This window comes from Cuculus canorus, chromosome Z, assembly GCF_017976375.1.
Source record: "Cuculus canorus isolate bCucCan1 chromosome Z, bCucCan1.pri, whole genome shotgun sequence".
In the NCBI taxonomy this organism is placed as follows: Eukaryota; Metazoa; Chordata; class Aves; order Cuculiformes; family Cuculidae; genus Cuculus; species Cuculus canorus.
This window is the reverse complement of record NC_071441.1, coordinates 44,613,789-44,635,901: the sequence shown is the minus strand read 5'-3', so window position 1 is coordinate 44,635,901 and position 22,113 is coordinate 44,613,789. Positions and strand designations below refer to the sequence as shown.

The window sequence follows — 22,113 nt, the reverse complement described above, 5'->3', positions numbered from 1 at the left end:
TGATCAGTCTCCCACATCCCAAGGACCACCTTAAAACCTAGAGAAATTGGAGTAAGCCATTTGGTGTGCTGTGGCAGACTCTGGGGTAAATATGGGTGGTTCTGTCTTTTCCTAGTCCAGGTGGCTGAGACAAAAAGTTACACATCCATCTTCAGCCCAGACAGGGTCAATTACGTTTCTAGAATGATGTCCAAATCCTTTTTCTGTGTGTTGTTGGATCACACGTCAACCATCTAAGAGTTAATTTTACTTCAGCAAGTGTCAGTTGACTCAGCTGCTGGGAGGAAGATAAGATCTGGAGCTTTTACTTGAGCTGCTAAATCACTAGCTGGCATATTGGTTCATCAATCTGCTCATAATTCTTCCTTCTGGGAGATCTTGGCAGGGTGAGTAAAGAATGAGAAACAGAACAGCCAGTCTCTGGCATCTTAGATCCCTCTATACTACTTATTCATGAGATGGTACTTCTGGAGTTTCTCGGCTGTTCAAAGAGGCAGGAGAGACTGGAGGGAATTTAAACCTGGCTCCTAGAAACTCTTGCTTCACCTGAAGCCCTGCCTGTCATAATTAACTCAGAATCTCATGCCACTAAGTATTCTTCCTCTTGCATAAAAAAAAAAAGACCCTCAACACTTTTTCTTTCCTCTCTCTCTTATTCTTTAGCCCTTTGAACAGAAACCATAAGTAAGGCAAAGCAAATAAGCCATGCTTATCCTGTAGTAAAAAGCCCATCTAGAGTTGAATCTGGTGAGAAATATAAAAGGAAACAAGGAACGCTTCCACTGATACCTCAGTAGTAAAGCATACACTAGATATATGTCAGCCTAATGCTGAAGGCAACTGGAGACTTAGTGACACAGAATATGGAAAATGCCAATGTATTCAGTGCCATTGTCAACTCCTTTAATGGTAAAACCAGCCTTCAGGAATCTCAGGTTCCTATGTCTAGGGCAAGGTTCACCCTGGGTGCAGAAAGAACGGGTTAAGGAACATTCGAACAGACTGGACATGTACAAGTTCCCATAAGATACACCCACAGGAACTATGAGAACTTGCCAATGTCACCGTAAGGCCACTCTCAATTATCTGTAACAGTTGTGGCAATTGAGGAAGGTCCCTGAGGACTGGGAAAAAAGCAAGTATCACTCCTGTCTTCAAGAAAGGCAAGAAGCAGCATCAGTGGAACTACAAAGTGATCACCCACACCTCTGTTCCTGGGGAAGGTGATGGAGCAAATTATCCTGCAAACTATTTCCAAATGTGTTATGGATAGCAGACGATTGAGACTGGTCAGTATGGATTTATGATGAAGGAATCTTGGCTCATGAAGTTCAGCAAACTGAGCCACGCACCTGGGCAGGAATAGCTCCAGGCACCAGGATAGGCTGGGAACCAATTGGCTGAAGAGCAGCTTGGCAGAAAAGGATGTGGTGTCCTTGTGGGCATCAAGCTCACCTTGAGCCAGCTGCATACCCTTGTGGCAAAGAAAACCAGTGGTCTTCTAGGCTGTGTTCTGAGTATTGCCAGCAGGCTGAGGGAGGTGATCCTTCCCTGCTTCTCAGCCCTGGTAACATACATCTAGGTCCAGTGTCCAGCTCTGGGCTCCCCAGTTCAAAAGAGATGTGGATGTAGTGGAAAGTGCCCATCAGAGGGCCACAAAGATGATGAATAATTAGAGCGCCTGTCATATGAGGAAAGGCTGAGAGAGCTTCAGAGAAATTAAAAATTGTGAAATATTACAGCTGATGCGCTTCATAAGTTCTGCCACTGGCAACAGGAAGTAGGTCTGGCTTGTAAATCTGGTGCCACCATACAGAAAGGCCTGTCCACAATTAGGATAAAATCCTTACAGAATCTAGTGGAATGCTGCTGTCATTACCATCTCTTTCTTCCCATGCTTTCCTCTAATTCCCTCAAAGAGACTTACTTCAGCTTCAAATGTTTGCACTTTGGCCAGAGGCAAAGCTTTTTGGACAGTTCCAGCAAAATCTGTTATTCTTTTACTCTCCGCCTTTGTGCAACCTTGAATTATTTCTGAACAAAAATAGTTACAGAAACAAGCTCTGACTGTGAAATGTTTTCAACACAATATAGGTGGAGTTTGTCTGATCTGTTAAAATGTAGTAAACATATATGCTGGGTCTAATGATTACATCTATTACAGTCCAAATTACCACATGTCATTCCATGTAAGAAAACAACATCTATAAATATGTGCCCATACTATCACCGGGAAAGAGGCATGAGCATCTTTTCCACGACGTACTACACATCTCTAAATTACATCAATCCACTTGGAATGTAAAATAAATAATCTTACATTATCTTTCCCCACTTAAAATAAAAATATGAAGAGCAATTTAAATAACAAGAGGGGGTATTTGTAATACCATAGTCACCCACAGGCCATGACCTTGTTTGAATATACTTGATGATAAAAGGTTTTTTTCAATGCTGTTTGATTAATGGAAAAAAATGTCGAGCCTTTTTAAAAGTAAAATGTACAGGTTAAAAAAATCTGGAAAGAAACAACCAAAAGTCTTTTCCTCTTCTAAGCTAGATGCCCTTGGATATCCTGCTACCATTTTCATGTAAACTCAACCTGCAGTTTCCCAACCACTGCTGGGACAGACTGCTCTCACAACTGGTCAAAAGAGGGAAAACCACAATGCAGTGATGCTTTAGTTCGACTCCCACTTCTTTTTCTCCTCCTCTTCCACCTTCTGCTGCAGCTCATTCTAACCTGCCCCAAATGAGCACTTTCCTGAAACCATTTTCCAGTAATTAACAACAATATAATACTCAAGCAATGCTCAAAGCTGAGTACAAGACATTCCTTCTTTTCCACTTCTTGCTCACGTAATTATCTGTGACATTCAGCAAGTGAGAAAGCAGAAGTCTAAACTAGCTTGGTAGGAAAAAATAAAAGCCTGCGCTTATATTTGTAATGTGCACTCAGAAAACCTCAGAACTATGTAGAAATTAATCTGTTTTCTGCACTATAACCTATGATATTACTTATTTTATTTAGACAGTCAATATGAAACAAATAAAAATTAAAAAAAGGGAAGCCAAGTGTGGCCAAACAAAGGGATCTTGAGGAATTGTGCTGCTAAAAGTGGGAAGCTGTCACTATCTTTTGAGCAGAGATATCTGTAAGAGCAGATAAGAACAGAGATTGGACTTCTACCAAAGCCATCGTGTAACCAAATGTGATTTCAAAGCTGATCTTGACTTTTTAGAGAAGATAAGGAACCTGTCTGGATTCAAAACTATGATGGATAAGCATGAGAAGAGCATGCCTGATGCTTGAAAATCAAGCCATGTGCATATAAGTCACACATCAATGGTGTTCCTAAAAGCCCAAGGCTTCAGGCAGTGCTGCAGTATAGCGGTGTTGGGTGAATCCAGACTCTGCTCTCCTGGAAGTTGCAATCTGAGGACAAAGAAGGGGGCAACTGGGAAAAGGAAATATAAGAATAAGAAGGAAAGCAAGAATCCAGAAAGCCTGGGAATCCTGTCATTAACTATGAGGACAAAAGAGATGGGGAAGGACAGGGATCTACTGCTCCTGCAGTGTATCTGGGCTCTGGAACAGAGCTATGCACAGTAATGACAATGAAGACACTCCGGGGCAAGAGAGTGGGTCAGGGAAGGAAATTGACAGGAGGGGAAACAGATGACAAAGAAGCATCTTAATAGATGACAAAAAAGCATCTGTGATTTGTGCAGTGTAGCTGCTGGGACACAGAGGTGTGTGTGCAAGGAAGGTAATAGGCTCTCTTCTCTCAGAGGATTCTGTCCCCAGGACAGAGTAAACTCAGAGTGATACAACCACATCTATCCACCTGCATGACCCACTTATTGCTCAGGTGTGACCCAGTTACTGGAGGCCCAACGTCTGTGACCAGCTCATGACATAAAACTATCTACCTGCAACTGATGCAGGCACTCAGGGCTCACATACACACTGGTCAAGAACTGTCAGTCCAGCAGGAACAAGTGATCAGAACAGCATGAGCAGTGGAGTACAGCAAAGCCCTGGTCTTAGCTTACAGACAGACATAATCAAAACCTACATAACCTTGGCCTGCTTCACTGCCCTTAGAGACTGGGAATTGCAACAAGCAGTGACACTGCAGGAAGATAGCGTGCTACAATCTTCATGCATGCCTGAACAGACATTATCAGCCACATTTCATTAACTCCCTGCTCACACACTCAGGACCTTTGTTCTAAGTTTGCAACCACAAATGCGGAGATTCCCACAGATTTCGAATACTAATGCAGTTAGAGGGTTTAAATAAATATTTTCCTTGCCTTGCCTAGATCTTCCATCTTCACTAAAGCAGTGGCCCTGAGACCAGAAAACATCACATCCTGACACCAGTTTCAGTTCTCCCCCTCTCCCAAGGTCCAAATGGTTCATGACGGTTGTGATGTGATACTTCTCCGGAAATTGCCACCTGTCTTCTCAAACACCAATCCTCACTTTTTTTTTGCTAGAACAAAGGACAGAAGTCATGGCAAATTGATTCTGTTTACACTCTTCATCCAGCCTTAGTGTGGGTGTTAACCTCACTGAGCTGACTGTGCTGCTGGATGTGCCTATGGATTCCTGTCAGCTGCTAAGAGGCAGAAAAATTGAGTAAGTTTTCCCCTTCTGGGCCCAATGCTCTGCTGCAAAACACTGGCAGATAAAATTTGTAGTTGTGGAAGCGTAGGGAAAGAGGCAAGGAGCTACAGCATGAAGAGAAAGGAAAAAGTGTACCTTGCCTCATCCCTTGCATTTATTAAGCTACTTTGATTCACGTGATTTGGCATATTATTCTTTTGGATGTGTTCTTGAAAAGTTTAGTCAAGCACTGGTGCAACCTCTGACTAGCTACTTTTCATCTCAGCTCCATATTTCTCCTACTTTTCCACCTTGGTTGGCCAGAGCATAAAAACATGTCCAAGAGCTGTTACTTTTATGTAAGCACTGTAGTTGCTTCAGCATCGTTGGCCATGCATATCTCAAATATTGCAATCAATGCATACACTCTGAGCTCTTTGCACCCTGAAGAAAACTACTCTCCTACACAAAAATGTTTTCCTCCTACGGTTCAACTACATGGCAAAGCCGTGACCACCACGGTAAAAGTACTGACCCTTCTTTACAATGAGTAAAGCATTTGTAAAAAGCTTCTAACGAATATGGGGAGAATGTGTTCAGGTTGAAGGTCACTTCAATTACATACCAGCTCCAAATGCAAAGAAAAAACTCCTGTCTGGGTACTCTTCCAACAGGTCCTTCACCCTCAGGCCCATTCGCTCATTTCGCTTGTAGATGAGCTCTTGACGGAAGTAGCTGTCTATCTCTTGGGCAGTAATGCGTTCATGAGCCAGAAGTGTAGCATTAATGAAATTTGGGACCTAAGGTAGAAAAAAGAGTCTCCATGAAAGGGTCATTTATTGCACAGTCAGCCATCATGCACAGGCATTTTGCTCCACCACTAAATATGGCGATTGTGTTAACCCTCAAGGCACACACGTGGACAAAACCCAAAGCAAGCTAAAAAATGACTCAGTTAACTTTTAATGCATAGTGCTTCATTTCTCTCAATGCGTCATTTCACAAGCCAACCGGCTGAATTTCTTTAGATGCCAAGTCAACAAATACTCTTAGTTTGCTACACCGTAGATCCCAAATCCAGATTGCTCATTTGAAGAAAGTAAATATTTCCCTCTGGCTATCTTTAGCTACATACCTCTTCCTTAAACTGACATAGGTATGTCATAACTATAATGATAATTACACTCTTCTAATAGAGCTTGACTGGTATCAGACCCCTCAGGCTGTCAAAGAAAAACTGTGCAATTTGAACTAGTTAGCAAAGACATCCCCAAACTTCCCAAAAGTGATAGTGCTAGATTTTGTCAGGAAAGAAAGTATTACCACTTCTAGTCCCCCAGTCCCCAAGGTATCTTTTAAAATACTGCCTTCCTCCCCTGGGGCTCCCAGTACAGCTGTGGCTGAACACCACCCTGACGATTTGCTAGTCTGGATTTGCAGCCACACTGGCTTCTTGATAAGTAGCTTCAGACACTGCAGCTACTGGAACTGATAAAGAAAGGGCCTGCAAGTCATTGTCTCTGTGGAGAGCTACTAAGCCAGGTGCTTTCACTTGAGAGGTTGCAGCTCTGAAGCCCCTCAGACACTATTACCAACTGTTTACAAAAGGTCATTTATTGGTTAAGAGTGCGGTCAAATACAATTTACAGACAAGTTCTGCTTAAAAACATAAGCTGAGAGTGTTGCAGGCTATCATTACTCAGCTCCACCCTGAGGGAGCGTGCCCTGTGGTGGAGCCCCTTGTGTAATGAAGGGCCCACAGAGACAGGCAAGTCTCTGCAAGAGCTGTCCTCTCCAAGGACCTCAGGGCAACGCCAGCCATCTTTAGTACATTAACTCCTCAGCAGAACAGTTATGTAGCGTCTGTATGCTCTTACAGTGCTAGCCTGCTTAGAGAAGACTCGATATCTATGAATGAAGTGCACTGTGTAAGGTCTAGGTAGCATTAATGACCAGTTGCCTGCACTTGCAGCCAAAAGGGTGTGCAGGACAGGAAGGTGACAACACATGCAGAAAGCTCATTGTGGGAAAAACATTCTTAGCTCTGCAGCACTGCACTGTATATATCAAAAGGCCATAGGAAAAAGGTTATTCAGGGGGGAAAGTCCAGGTACCAACACTCAAATTGTTCAGCACTGCAATGCTAGAGTCTACATTTTCATTGATGTGCATGAATCACCAGGCAGTACATCGTGGAAAGGAATAGAGAGGCTTACTGTTTCAGTCTGGGGTTAGCTAATCTAACAGCCCAAACTGGTCCCTGCTGGGCATTTTCTTGTGGTTTAAGGATCAGAACATTGCATTCCACTGTGCTGCTTAGGAAACGGTCTCCATAAACCAAGTCTGTGAGACTTCAGAAGGCTTTCTTTTCCTTAACACCCTGTCCAAATCTATCTTTTCTTTGTTTCACGCTATTTCTCTTCTTTGGGCCTTGCCCACAGTACACAATCATACTGAAAGGCAACATCAAAAAGCTTGCAACTTGCCCAGCCTTACACAAGTGTCCAAGTCACGAATGCATTTCTCTGTTGCTATTTGCACACGAGAGCCTGCTGCTGCTCTCTGTTGGTGCTAAGTTCACTCATACTTAAGGCAGTGTAATTCCACAGGATCTTTAAGAAAATAAAGGATTAACTAATACAGATTTGACATTAAAGCAAACATGGCAGTTGCCCAAAATAGAAAGGCAGCTGGGCCCTCACTGCCTGCACACAGGAAGACAGGAGTGAGGTGGTGCAGACTCCTGGGACAAGAGGTGCAGGAAAGCAGATGCACCAGGGAGCCAGAGACATGCCCTTGGCCATCACCTGCAAAAGGCCTGCCCAAGGAGAGATGAGCATGAGTGAGACAGGGGTTAGTGCTACAGGGACATGTGCATAGTACAAGGGCTGCAGTGGCAAGACTCACTTGAGAAGTGTCATGGTTGAAGATGATGGAGCTGAGGTCCCCACAGTTGTAATGCTTGATTAGGTCTTCTGTCGTATAGGGGATCTGGAAACTGCCTGCTCGGAGGCTCTCCTGCTGCAAGAGAGTCTGATTCAAAGCAAAGACCACCTGAGGGAGGGGGAGAGGGAGGAAAAGACAGAGTGCCTGGTGAGTTCTCATCCTGCCCTTTGAGAAGACCACAGACATACAGCCGCCTGCTGAGGGCTCTGTATTTTTCAAGCTTTTGTGACTTTCTGCAGCCTGACAAGGGTTCTGTGTTATTAATTCCTCCTGGATATTTCTCTCGAATACCATCAAGAGCACTCTGGAACTGTAGGTATTCACCAACACCATGAAACTCACAAATGAGTGAGCAAGTACTTAATGTACTAAGATTATGAGAACCAATCTTGGGATTACAGGACAGGGTAGATGTGAGAACAAATAGGTGCAGTTTGCCCTCCCCCAGCACAACATTCCATCTCCTATAGAAAGGCACAGGTCCCACGGAACCTGAAACAATGCTGTACTCACTACAACTAGAGCTGTCTGTCTGAAGCCAAACCACCACATATTTAAGCAAATTTGAAAGCACATAATTTAGCATTAGTTCTGGAAGTGTGTCCATGAATAGCAACATTGATTCCCATCTCATGTTTTTAAAAAGGGCAAGAATTCACTTTGCTGCAAAGTGCACATTTCTAAAGGAATACCTGCAGGTAGACACTCCGAAAAGTTACATCAAACTAACCAGTGGTCATCTTGCAAAAGACTTCTGTTTAACTCAGAAGTAAATTAAAGAAGACCAAACTGAAAACACCAAACAAAAGTATGCATCCAGGAGTTTACTGCACTTCTGAAGCTATCATTTTCCATTTGTTTGGCTTCACTTCCCACACAGAGAAGCCCTGATGGATATTAACGCACCAGACAGATTCACTGAGAGACAAGCCAAATTCCTACTGAAAATGTGGGGTTTCTACAGCCAGGACTAATAGGTCATGCCAGGAAAATCTTGTGTGTAAAATCAGTTCAGCCAAAAGCACTTCCACGGGTATGACTTATTTTCTAAGCTATTTGACTATCATAGCAGCATCCACATGGACAATTTACCATTGAAGCAATCTGACCTTTTCTAGACTCTACAGCTTCTCAAACGATGACCAGACAGTTCCTGTCCACAGGGTAGTTATAAGACCAGCGATGGTCTCCTAAGCTGGTCAGGTAGTTCTGCCTCAATGTAAAGCAAGCACATCAAAGAGGTTCTGCAATCTTTACTGTTTGCTTTTCATCTGAACACAAATCAGCAGAGGGTAACCAGCTTCTGTGGAGAAAACACCAGCCTGCTGAGCGAGACATGAGAACAAAGCAAATCTTCCTCTCTCTGCTGTACTTCCACAGCCTGCATGCCGGCTGTCACTTACCTTCCTCACACATATCTCCTTCCTCCTCCCTTGAAGTGTGCTTCAAGTTAAACAGACTCAGTCTCTCCTCCAAACAGACCTGGCCTGGAGCATAGCAGCCAGGTCAGGCCACACAGGCATCTTTCTTTCTTGTGCCCGCCCACTGGCCATAAGAAATTAGCAAAAAGTAAACTGCAAACAGCTAAGAAATCTGTTTCAGGAGCACAATTTCAAACCACAACGACCACCTGCAGTTATGGAGGATTACTACACCTGTTTGTATAGGAATAGAGGCAACTCCCCTTCCTCTCATATTTTTAAACCTACCGCTGGCATGACAGAAAGCTGTCCTGGTGAGGCAGCTTTGGCAGCTCTCTGGTCCTTAATAAGAGTATATCTTTCTGAGGTGGAGGGGGGAGAGTTGGTACTAGAGATGTGAAATTATCTCAGGATGGCAGCGGCTGAAGGGTTTGCCTGCCCACCTGGGAAAGCACAAAAGACTTTTTACATTGAGGTGGTTCACGTTTCACCTCCAAAGAACAAGGTGTCCAAGCTCACTGCCCAACACTCCTACGCCCCTTCCCAAACATGACTGCCTGTGGACAGATCATCCATTAGGCTTCCATGGATGCCACAGCCTACTCCGTGTGTTTGTGTGGCACTGCATGGCCTGTTCCCTGCCAGTATGGACTTCTCCATTTGGATGCAGATCTTCATCCTATCACTGTGCACCGCACCTGAGAGAGAAGTCACACAAGAACCACCAGAAGCCTGTCCAGAGAGGGGGCTTTCACCTTGGCGTTGTGAGAGACAGAGGTAGTCTCAGCTCCTTTGATGGCAGCAGCATCAGCAGCCTGAGTCCCTCTGCACCATTCTCAACCACAGCCCAAGCACTGGTAGCAACAAAAGTCAAAATATGAGAAATGGGCAGAAATTAAAAAAGCATCAATGTCCTTGACAATTAGTGTTCCCTAATGAGTTACAGTAACTCATATCATCAGGCTTTGCACAGCTGGAGAGCAGGAGATGCTATTGCCAAAAATCCTCTCCCCACCAGCTGGTCTGAACAGAATGTTGGCATCTGCTGGAGGGGGAATCACAACACATCTACTGAACAATTACTTAGGATTGCAGTTTGGCTTGAGAGTGTGTGTAGAGCTTCACAAAGGAACATAACAGCTATTCTCCATTTCTGTATTACTTGTACCTTCTTGGGGGAAGTAAAGAGTCATGTAGGGAGTAAAGAGACATGAGTTGTTTGCAGTACCAGGCACTGCTTGAAGCAATGGTGAGATGCCCTGGTGAGAAGGTTATCTTCAGTAAATAGTCATGAACACTATCAGGATATCAAGAGAAGAAGACTCTTGAACCTACTGTTCTTAAAGGATTTAATTTGCTGATAGGGTCTTGCTCAGAGGTTGGTAATTCTTATCTGTTATCTTTTTGCAAAGAAAACAATGGACTAGGGGAGAAGTGATACTTACAGAAGATCACAGACATCAAACTCTGTGGATGCTAGTTTTGTTTACCAGATGTGAAAAGCCAAAGAAAATCACAGAGAATGAGAAGCAGGGACTAGATCAGGAGTCAATCTGCAACTGCTATATTTTCTTGGCACAAATACTGCGCGCCTTCCTAGCTCCCCATTCAGTCCTGCAGTCTTTTCATTTCTAATATATCCAAGAAGTTAAGAAGATAACAGAAAAGAAAGAAATATTGAAGAAAAATTTTCAATTTTGCTTAGGAATCACACCCAAGAATTTGTGCTGAGGTAAGCTCCTCCAACAAGTGGTACAGAAAGTATGCATCTGTCTTCCAGGTTATCTTCTGCACTGTGTTTTACTAATTCCAAAATCTTTCCTGTGTTGCAATCCAAAGAAATCACTCCATACTCATCCTCCTTCAAAAACTATTCTCCCTTACCTCACATTTCCCCCCAGCAGCTCTACTCTACTTTGCTTCATCAAGTGTAGTTATAGGAGCATCAAAGCATATCCTGAAAAGATGTATTTAGTGAACAAAAGTAACAAGTTTATTAGAAAGGGATTTTCTTTTTCTTACACCTCCCATTTCCACTGTGATCAGTCTTCCCTCAACACTCTCCCTTTTTGTACTGTGGAAAAAATCGATTAAGCTCTCTGGTACACACAGTGCTGCAAGCCTCATTCTCCTCCTAGAAATTTCTTCATCTGCCAGGAGACACTCTTCCCCTTTACTACCATTGTTGGAGTGGCCTGTTAGGCTAAGGGGGTGGGAAAAGGAGGTTAGAGCCCAGCAGATGCCTTTTTTGTCAAAGACAAAAGGCCTCCTGCCATCCTTTCCACTTCTCAGCATTTTCATCCACACTGGATCAAAGTGCTATTCTGCATATGAAAGGAACCTGGCATTATGTGCCTCAAATTAGCCTTATCGCCATCCCGCTAGCCTCTAAGTCTTCCCAACAAAAGCGCTCACATCTGTTCCATCATTTGCCTCATCTTCTGGGGTTTTTTTTCTATCCACTTTCAGTTTTTGAAGGCCATTCAGCCCCTTGAATTATAGTCTGGGGGAGCATCTTCCTTGCTCTGGCATCACTCAGCTGGACAATTTACTTTTAATTGTCTTAAGGAATTATGGGCTTCTTTTGGGCCCTTCCCAGCAACTAACTGCATCCATTACGGCTTCCACTGAGCCTCTTCGGCTAGCTCTTTCCCTTTTCTTCCTCCTTCTCAAAAGCATATTTCTCTCCTTGCTCTTCACCTGGAGGAGATCATTGCTTCTCTGGGCCAGTGAACACCATTGCCTCAAATCAAAGCAAGCCTGAAATCAAAGGCATCATGACCATGAAAGTCAATAATCCTCCTTTGTCATGGTAATAGTCCAGCAGACCAAGTGCTGAGAAGAGAGTGGGATTCCTCACTCCAATGGGACATAGCTCTTTAGATGTCTGATGCTCACAGCCCAGCAAAAATCTAGGACTGGCCTTCTCAGAGACTGGAAACTTGAACCCACTTGCAGTCAGTAGCCCTGCAAACAGAATCCTGCTCACACAGGCAGAAGAACTCTGATTTTGTCGGGGGTTGAGGATACCAATGGATTAAACCTACATTTGCAGCCTTCAGAGGAACTTAAATCACTTTCAGGACTGTTGCACCAGATGAGATGCTCCCTGTGGCCTGTGCAACAATCTTTTGTACAGAAGACAGAAAAAGGAAGCAACTTCACAAACCTGGACCACTTTTGTGAGAAAGATTGGATTTGGGTGACTAGAAAAGACAGGATATTGGAGAGACTCACCTAGAGGACAAGAGACAAACAGTACAACAAGTCACTGAAACAAAAAGAAATTAAAATCTCCTAGATCACATACGAGTTACAAGTTTCCCATGACCTTGGTTTTATTTATAGCTTTTTTCCTCAGAAGCCAGCATGGCAAGCAGAGTGTATGCCTCTTCTCTAGAACAATTATCCAAGGCACTTAGAGGATGCTCTGTTTGCCTCAAATTGGGCACATAGATATTGGCAGAGGTAATGGCAATGAAGAATTTGGTCTTTGGTCTGCTGAAAAAAACTCATCCTGGCACAGCTGGTGCTAGATTTTTCCAGTGTGTCTTTCAAGAACTGTATAAAAAGATGCTCTTTGAGGTTTTGCTTTTTATCTGAGATTTATATGGGAATACACAAGCCAACCCTTTTCCAACAAGGAGCTATAAAAACAAGGGACCTCCAATAATTTATCAGGCACTTCTGAGCCAGTGAAAGAATTTATCATCCTTCTCTAGGTGCAGGATGATGGTAGATCAGAGGAACACTGCTTACAGCACTGCTGGAAGAAGTGCAATTCATTTCCTTGTAACAGACTACCTTAATACATAGTCTTTTTTTCTGAGTAATTTACACCAATTTACAGGCTTTTATGTTTCCACTGACAGAAAGAGAAATAAAAACCCCACTACGTGCTGAATGTGAAATAAAACCAGCAAGGGAATAATGAAATGAAATGTTCCTGTTTCACAGGTCAGCTTGCAGTTCACAGCAGGACACCTTCATAACTTTCCTGGGACTTGCTCCTATCTTTCTACAGGGCTAACAGTGTGGTTATGAACACACTTCTTTTAGAAATTCCATCTTTGTTAAGGATTTTGTAACATTAGCAAAGTTTGTTTTTAAAACTGTCACAAATCACACCTTCATCAAATATATTTTTACTTCATCAAACAGAATTAGAGACCAGCCTTTGTATAATTTTCAGGTTTCTACAGTCCTGAACCAAAGTTCAAAGCAAAAAAATGGACTTTCAACACACTACACTTAGAACTCCTGCCTGTCACCTACTCAGAATTTTTTCAAAGTCCAGCTTGCTCTGGATTACCATTGCCATGTAGCTCCTAAACTCAGGTCAAGATCAGACTTGGGAAGAACTAATCAAATAGAAAAGAATTACTAGCAATCCAAATTTCTCTTAGTTTGTGCCCACTTTCTAATTTACAAGACTGTCTAACCAGTAGGCTGATGGTAAAGCTTTCCTTCTTTTACATAATTATTTATTTTACAATATATTTAACACAGCCATCTCAAAATTTTATTAAAGGATAGTACAGTTACAGAGCAAAAAATCTGAAACCATGGTTCCTTGGGCTGGCTTTTAAAATTCAACACCTGCAACTACTGTTTTAGGGATTTTTTGTTTGGTTTGTTTGGTTTTGAATTTTCGGGGGCTGTTTTTTTAAAAAAAAAAAACAACTTGTGCTAAAATAGGAGTTGCTTTAGTCCACCTTCTCTTTCTTTCTTCTTTTCCACTGGATAATTTAAAATCTAATGGAAGCAAAACTAAAACACTGAGGTTAATAAAGCAAATTTCAAAATAAATAAACAAACAGGTTTACACGAAAATTCCCTTAGAAAGGAAACAATTCAGCTTTCCAAACTGTAAAAAGAAGTAGAAGTTACAAAGACATCACTGTGCCTGTATCTGTAAGGAGTAAGCTAGCAGCACAGCCAAAATTCAACCTATCTCCACAGTTTCAACAGCAACATTTAGCATTACTTTTCATCTCCCTAGAATAAAATTAATGAAACTAAATGAACTTGGCATTGATGACTCCGGATTTGCCCTCCAGTTTTCTTTCGCTCAACCACAGATCCTCTTTGGAGTGCTGCTAGATGAAATAAAAAGTCTTAAAAGTCCCCTCCTGCCTATATTGGTCATTTTTTAACTTGTCCTCTCTAGCAAAGGCTACGCATAGCTTAGGTTTAAACTGACAGTGGTTTGGAAGATTGCTAAAAGCAGCATGTCTCAAAAAAGCAGAATACTGAATTTTGAAACAACTCTCACCACTTCAGTGTGCCATTTTTGGTGGAATGCAATAATTCAGAAAAGAAAATTTTCATTGGTTTGAGTGCTTACCCCCTCTTTCCATAAAATTTATGTATATTACTTGCATTACTCGTGTTAAATGAGAATATTAGGACTATAAATTTAATAAACAATCTAGCCTTGCAATGCGATGAACAAGATTAGGCAGTTATCTTATGCTTTCTGCTAACCATGCAATGAGATACTTTGGACTTCCTCGACTTCTGCCAGCTGGGAATGCCTGTTCCGTAAAAACTACTTAGCATTGATAAAACATTTTCCCACTCAACAGAACAATTAGACCAGGAGTCTGGTTGCTGCTCCACCTAGAACGTGAACTTCGAACCAGTCTTTAAATCACAAGCCAACTAAGTGCATCTGTAAGAGAAGTTTCTGGATTCTAAACGGAGCATGGCAGAGTAAGATAACCTTTTCAAGGTACAGGGATGAAATGGACACTTAAAATTAGTGGTAGACCTGCTGAAATGGCCCCTAGCTGGTTTGAGGCAGACCAGGGGCTAGAAGTTCTCAGTGCTAAAGCCTTCCAAGAGGAAATGCTGACAAAACCTTCCACAAAGTGAAACACAGGCCTGAAGTTGTGCTCTCCATAGTAACTGTGACCTCAGCCACACAGAAAAAAAGAATGTAACTTAAGGTAGGATGGGAGTTTACAAGCCACTATCTGTGCTGTGTGAATCCCCTGAAAGCATGTTATTCAAATGAGCCAGCTGGCTCCGCTGCCAGCCAGCGCCTTCCCTTATGGCTTTGCCTATCCATATTTGGACATGACCAGTAGTCCCACTTTAGCCAACACACCAAGCTGCCTTCGGCAAAATCTAAAATACCATGATTTTCAGACCCATGAAAGCCCACCTAAGGCCAACGCAACCAGAAAACTTCTGGTCCTTTGATGCTTCTGAACGATACACAGTTTCCTGTTAAAAAGTATCTGGTTTTTTGTTTTCCTTCTTTTTTCCTCACCTCTTTCAGTTTCGTTCTTGAAAGGGATAGCTATGTGCCAACAAGGACCCCTCAGGAATTTCAAGAGCCTGTCTGAGTTCAACTAATTTCCAAGAAATCTTACTGATCAGGTAAGCAATTGCTCTAAAAAGAAGAAAGATTTTAACCGTTGGTCTTCTGTGTCAGCTTTAATGTGTTCAAAACCGGAAGAAAGGACTTTTGTTTCCTCTGTTAACCTCAAGATTTACCCACTGTACAAAAGGCTTTTATTAATTTCCTTCCCCTGCTGATTTCATTTAAAAAAAAAAATAAAGTTAAATCACCAAAAAATAACTAGTCAGAGGATTTTAGCTCAGATTTGATCTCAGTACCTTTGTAATAGGCATCTACCAACACTGTCACTTGGAATGGCTTGGAAAAAAAGCATCACAGAAAAATTACCTGAAGATTTTGTCAGGGAAGAAAGCCTTGGAGTAGGCAGCCTGATCTAGTGAGATGTCCCTGCGCATGGCAGGGGCATTGGAACTAGATGATCTTTAAGGTCCCTTCCAACCCTAACTATTGATTCTATGATTCTGTGATTCTATGAGTATCTCCAAACTCATATCATTCAGATCAAATGAACAGAGATTTTGTAGGCACCTCAGTGAACAGGGTAACTACAGTCCCAACAATGAGTTAATTCAGTCTTCTTTAGCCCTTTTGATCTCTAGAGGGTCAAATAATTTTGTAAAGGCCTAGGCATGTCACCTGCCCCACAGCAATTCCAGCAAAGTCACACACACTTACTGTCAGGGTAAGTGTCCTGGATAAACATTCAGTCAAGGACCCTTAAGAAAAGCAGAGGTATCTGCCAAGAGCTCATCATTTTCACAAAGTCGCCAGAATCACAAAAGTCCGATTGTTAAGATTGAGATGGCCTGACGTAAGCCATCTGGGAAGTGAAATGCAGTGGTAAAACAAGAACAAAACACGGCAAGAATTATCCCATGGGCATGTCATACTTTGGCCTTGGAAGGGAACACCTGGATAGCTTTCCTGCCTTAGGGAGGGCAATGCTTTGTCAGAAGTTATGTGGAAAAGCTGTATTGCAACAAGTAGCAACTCATCCAGCAACACCATGTATGGAAAAATGGAGGAACATATGGCTTAAGGTCTGCAACTTTCAGCAGCAAAGCAAAAAAACTCTAGTGCACTCAGAATTGTGTAAAGGATTTTAAAGGCATAATCGGATGTGAATCACCATTCTCCAAAACCAGTTTTGGAAATAATGGACAAACAGTATTGTACAACAGTACTTGCTTGGTGAATATCTGCTAAAACTGTGACAGAAACAAAACAGCAAGCAGGCAACCAGGGCAACAACATTCAAATGACTGAACTGTTCATTATCCCAAGCTGGGAAAAGTTTGATAACCTGTATGTTCAGACTAACAGTATATTTCCAAGAGACTCCTAAGTAATTTAATTCCATTTTTTGGACAACAAACCCAAAAGAAGGACTGTACATACAGCAGAGGCATGAGGGTTGCACTCCAAAAAGTCTAGTCTGAAAACTCAAGTTTGAATGAGAACACATCACGTACAGAGTTTTGGGCTAAGCTTCATTACTACTATCTACACCAAATACCCACAGATTACAGAGGTTACTCTGGTTTATGACACAGAAGCGATAACAAAAAGAAGCCATCCATACCTTCAAATATACTATGTATCTCACATCATAAAGCTCCTACAGAATTTTTTTTAACAGTCATATACATGAAAGGTTTAAAATGCTATCCCCAACCTCATATACAAGGAAAATGAAGTTGGCAATGAGGAATTTGTGTCGAATTCCAGCAGACAGAAGAAAAGCTCTTATAATTCATGAACTCCAACAAATTCCTCACTTTATCATCTTGGAAAAAATGCTGTCCTCTTGGTATTTCTGATCAGTCTTTACCTTTAGCCTTTCTAATTACAAACAATTCTTGAGACTAAGGTGCCTTCTTAGAAGAAGACACTCCATATTTGCAGCCCAACAATTTGTGATCCTCAAATAGGAATGGAAGCAACGCTCTTACCACAGCCACTAACAATGAGACACTCCACTGGACTAGCTCATGTTGCAGCTCAATGACAGCTCAACCTAGAGCTTCTTGAAGACTACACACTCCCATATGTGACAGCACACAATTGACCCTTACATTGGTATGTTTTTTCCACCACACTCTGTCAGGATTCTGCTATCAAATTTGTGCTGATTCACCCTTCAAAGCAACCCTAGCTTCAGGCCTCCACTTCCTTTCTAGTAATACTCCCCCCAAGCATGCTTTTTTACTGAAGCTGATCTTTGGGGTTTTTTTGCCACATGAGCAGGACAAGAAACACATGTCATACTTACTATGTTGGTAAACACACTTGGTGTTGATAAGTAACTCACATAAAGCAAACATTTTGTTAGGGAAACTTACATAGAATAACATTTGTTTGTGACAGATAAAACAAGAATTTAAATCACCATCCCTCAGAAAAGCATTTCAAACTCTTGTATAAAAAACCAACCAAAAACCAAAAAAAAAAAAAAAAACTCAGAACAACTGAAATAGGGTCAAACCCCCAACACCTGCTGAGTAACTTGAAATTAATGCAGAAAGGAAATTTAAGTTTCCCAAGAGGTTTCAGAGCCTAGGGAAGTTTGCGTGTCAACCCCACTGTGATCTTCTTGAGCCCAATGGAGATCTAGAAACTACTGTGGGTACACAAGGACACAGTGAATTCCAAGGATACAGTACATTAAGGTTTTTTTCATGTGCGTGCATGCTTCTGTCCAGAAAAAACGGTTCTAACCAGCTACAGTTTTCCAGCTGAACAGTGACGCAAATTAAGTGTAACACTCTTGCTGGCATCTCTTTTCACTATTTCTGCACTTCTTGCACTCAGAAATAGGATTTCACACTATATGATCACATTAAGCTGATTCTGTTATATGGGCTGAAGTCCCTCTTCGTACTGCACAAACCTGAGCTCCACATAAATTCCATGCTTGTTTATCATAGCATGCTTGTTTGTGTGACCCGTTGGCATTCAGCTTGATTGCATGAGTATCTAAATCAGCTCCAGAGTCAGTGAAAGTGCTTTTGGTGGACTGGAGACCTGACAAGCTCAGCTAGAACTCACTTAGTTCAACATTCCCAGTTTTCTGCTGCTCCAAAGATGGGGAGAAGGGTAGGGTCCATTTCTGATGGTCTCATGCTCAGTGCTCAATCTCATATGTTAAATGTCATCACACTCACTTTTTATAATCAGGCTGTCTGAACCTCCTAGAACTCAACAGCAACAGCTGTCAATGTTTCAGTATCAAATTAAACTATGAATTGCAATGCTGATGTATCAGATCCTTCTACCACGAGAGTACTGCCAAGACTCTTCCACCATGACATGCTCTGCCAAGTGACAAGAGGCGTCGAGGAAGGAAGTGCTTCCACACCCATCTGAAGTGGTGAGAGTGAGATCCAAGGGAGACAACTCACTTCCTTGGTATGCCCTCTGTTCAGTATCAAAAACAAGTACCAAACACAGAACCCCAATGCTCTGCAGCCCTCGCTGCAACCCACTTACACAATCCCTTCCAGGAGACCTTTCAGATGGAACAGATAGCACTGTCACCAGACAAGTGTGCTCCTTGTCTAGTGCACACACCAAGAAAGTGTGAATTTACAAACATAAAAATAGCAATGTTGCTGTTTAAGAGGTGCAAACTTAACTCACACAGCAGGCTCACAGCTAGAATGTCCAATTGCACATAAGTTCCTAAACATTTCAAACTAAGTAAAACAAAACTGAAAGGCTGCACAACCTGGCAAATTATACCCTCATTCACTATCCTTTCCATAGGAAACTGACAAGCCATGTCAGCCATGGCACATGGGACTTCTCTCAAGTTCTCTTTTTTCGCAAGCAAAGTAATTAAATAAATGTAAATCCAAATCATGATCATTCTCTTCTGAATCTGTCTGTTACAGATATCCAGCCTCTGCTGGAACTCTATCATCCATTTGCAAAGGCTCTTAAAAATATTATTAGTGCCTTTATTTTGCCTCCAAGAAGGAACATACAGACAGTTTCACTAATGGTCTAGTTAATCCATGTTTTCAGTTACTCAGCGGTCACATAACTCTTCTCCAGAGGCTGTCAAAGTTTAGTCAGCACAAATGGTTACCTTGGATGACCTCATGACACTCAAAACCATTACTGGGCCAACCCTCAATACGTTGTGTCAAGGAGATATTGGATGCAGCTCAGTGTTCACTTAAATTGTGGTCAGACAGACCAGTCACCCAATGACATCAGATGATGGTACATGAAACGACTGCACATTTTAAAAGCTGTCATCCAAAAAAGACCAAAGTAATCATAAAATAAAAATAATTGACACTTTAAGCCTAGAATAATTTTTCTCTGCTGATGGAATTATTGCAACAACACTACACAAGATAGCCTGCAATTCTCCACCACCAGAAAGGGCTAATTCAATTTCAATTTAAAATTAGCTGAAAAACCCTGTTTGATATAAGTGCTGCCATGTTTGACCTTTTGTTACATTTCAAAATGGTTTTAATTCAAACTGTCTGTTTAACAGTTTCCAAGGACATGTTCTTATCTTGTTAAGGGCTGTTACTACATTCACCTAGTGCCATTTTCTAGGATCTCGCTTGTTCTCTATGAATGCTGAAAAAGGCTGGCTAGCAGTTCATGGCATTCTGCACTAGTTCCTTTAGAAACACTGGCTGTGTGCCATTTGGTCCTGACAGTTTTTAAATGGTTAGTTTTACCAGCTATTCTCTCATCCTTCCTTCAATAACATGCTGGCTAAACCAGTATCAGTTCTATGATGGTCTGTAACAGCACTGGTTTATAATTAAAATTTTTGCTTCCTTCGGCCTTTCCTCCATCCTCCAAATGCTGTTCAGATACTCTAAAGCTGTTCTTTCAAGACCTTCTCTCTTTTTATTTTCCTTTCCTACCTCTACATCTTTTGCTTCCCTGCTGCAAAACAGTACAACAAATATTTCGGCATCACGAGGGACTTTGCACTAGTGCTGACCTGCTGGTGGAGAGTTCTTGAAGAATCTGGCCACCAGAATATCCATTTTAAAACAATTCTTGCTTCTGTTCACTCCATTTTCACATCAAACTCATTAGACTGCATGGCTTTATCTACCCTAAATGCAAATTCTTTCTTTAACAAGTCAAGTAAATGCTACAGTCAGGTTCCTTTTTCACAAAGAGTGGCTATATGGATGCACCAAGTCCACTGAAACAGCTCACCAGGAACTATCGGGAACTTTGATCATTGGCTGGCTTCTGGCACCAATGCTCCTAACTGCAAAGGTCCTCCTCCTCTGCAAACATGAAATGTCACAATTTTAGGCGCACTGCTATAGCTGTTTAGCACAGAGCTCTCAAAATATTTGCTGCTTCTCTTTTCATACAGCAACACGCACCAAACAAGTACTTCAAATGGAGTTCATGCACCACCCTCTTCTACTAGCCACAGTTGTACTAAGGTCTGAGGAGTCCACAGTCACACACAGCTTGTGATCTGTGCAGCTCTGCGAAAAGTCAGATAACGTGGTCTGAACAGTCTGCCAAGATAACCGCACAAACTAGTACAGCTGAGTGCACTAAAACATCCTTATCCTTCCACATTTCATTTTATACTTGATACATTCTAACACTAATTAATAAGTACTTCCTATTCAGCAAAGGCTTATGGGATCTGCTGCATTAATGGAACAATGTATAGTTACAATTCATTTGCAACATTTCTGACAAATCTGGGTCTCAAGTCTTTCCCATCTCTTGAGATTCCAAACCAAAAGGGCACTGAGATCAAAGGACTTCACATACTTACAAACAAGCAATTTGTTTAATTTAGATAATTCGTAAGGTCTTCCCAGGACAGGGGCTCTCACTTCAAACTGAATGTGCCTTTCTGTGATGGGCTAAGGAGCTCAAAATGACAAATGGCTTTTTAAAGATTTTTTGTTGTTAATTTCAAGGCAAAGAAGATCCTCAGAAAGATGCTCAGAAGCAAAACCCTCTGCTTCTTTGGAAGCAGAGTAATATTTCACAAAAAAATTACAGTAAAATGAAAGGATAATCTCAGATGAATCAAATGAAACTATGGGAAGAAAAAAATCAAAACTGATACACAAATAACACGAGGAGTTATTGGGAAGGTAGCCGTATTATCACACAGGATCTGTGGACAGCATTGCACCAGAAGATTTATAAGTTAACATTATGCTTTTGCAAAAGCCAGTTTCCAAGAGTGTAATATGCAAACACTGAGAAACAATTAACCTGTCCTATCCAGCCCTGTCAAGGCCTCTACCAAAATTTTGTACCAAGTTCTGGACAAGGCTGTGAGAGAAACACATTCAGAGTCCAGAAGAGAAAAGGAAGACTATTCAGAGGCTTGGAAACATAAACTACAAGAAAGGATGAAGAAATTACTTTAATCAGTTCAGAAAAGAGAAGCCTGAAGAAGAAGACAGCCATCACCACAGTCCACTCTGCCTACAAAATATGGGTAATAAAGGAAAAGGCCATCAAGTTGTCATCCACGGGTTGGGGACAACAAAACAACTTTGGTTCAGTCTGCAACAGCAAGTGCTTTAGATACGAGGGGGAGCTAAGATGGGAAGGAATGATGCAGGGATGCATTCTCCACCACTGGATTTAAGACACCACTAGCCTTATTTCCTAGGCATCATTTTGGTGTACTTCTGTCTTGAGACAAGAGGATGAATTAGGTCTCCACAGCTTATGCAAGCGTTTTTATCTTTCATACCCAAATGCTCACGCACTACACGTGTAAGCACTTT

At 41.8% G+C, this 22,113-nt stretch overlaps 1 protein-coding gene across 2 annotated transcripts in view; it reads right to left on the bottom strand.

Annotated features, from left to right (window-relative positions):
• The window catches only part of TRABD2A (TraB domain containing 2A), a 100,208-nt gene that overhangs the window by 51,210 nt on the left and 26,885 nt on the right, over positions 1-22,113 (bottom strand). For both annotated transcript variants that reach the window (XR_008447944.1, XM_054055272.1), the window contains exons 3-4: positions 7,523-7,669; positions 5,241-5,415 (exon numbers count right to left, since the gene is read on the bottom strand). Coding sequence is in view for 1 of the 2 variants with exons in the window: in XM_054055272.1 (XP_053911247.1) it covers positions 5,241-5,415; positions 7,523-7,669 (322 nt within the window). In the remaining variant the exon portion in view is untranslated. The remainder of the gene's footprint in view (positions 1-5,240; positions 5,416-7,522; positions 7,670-22,113) is intronic.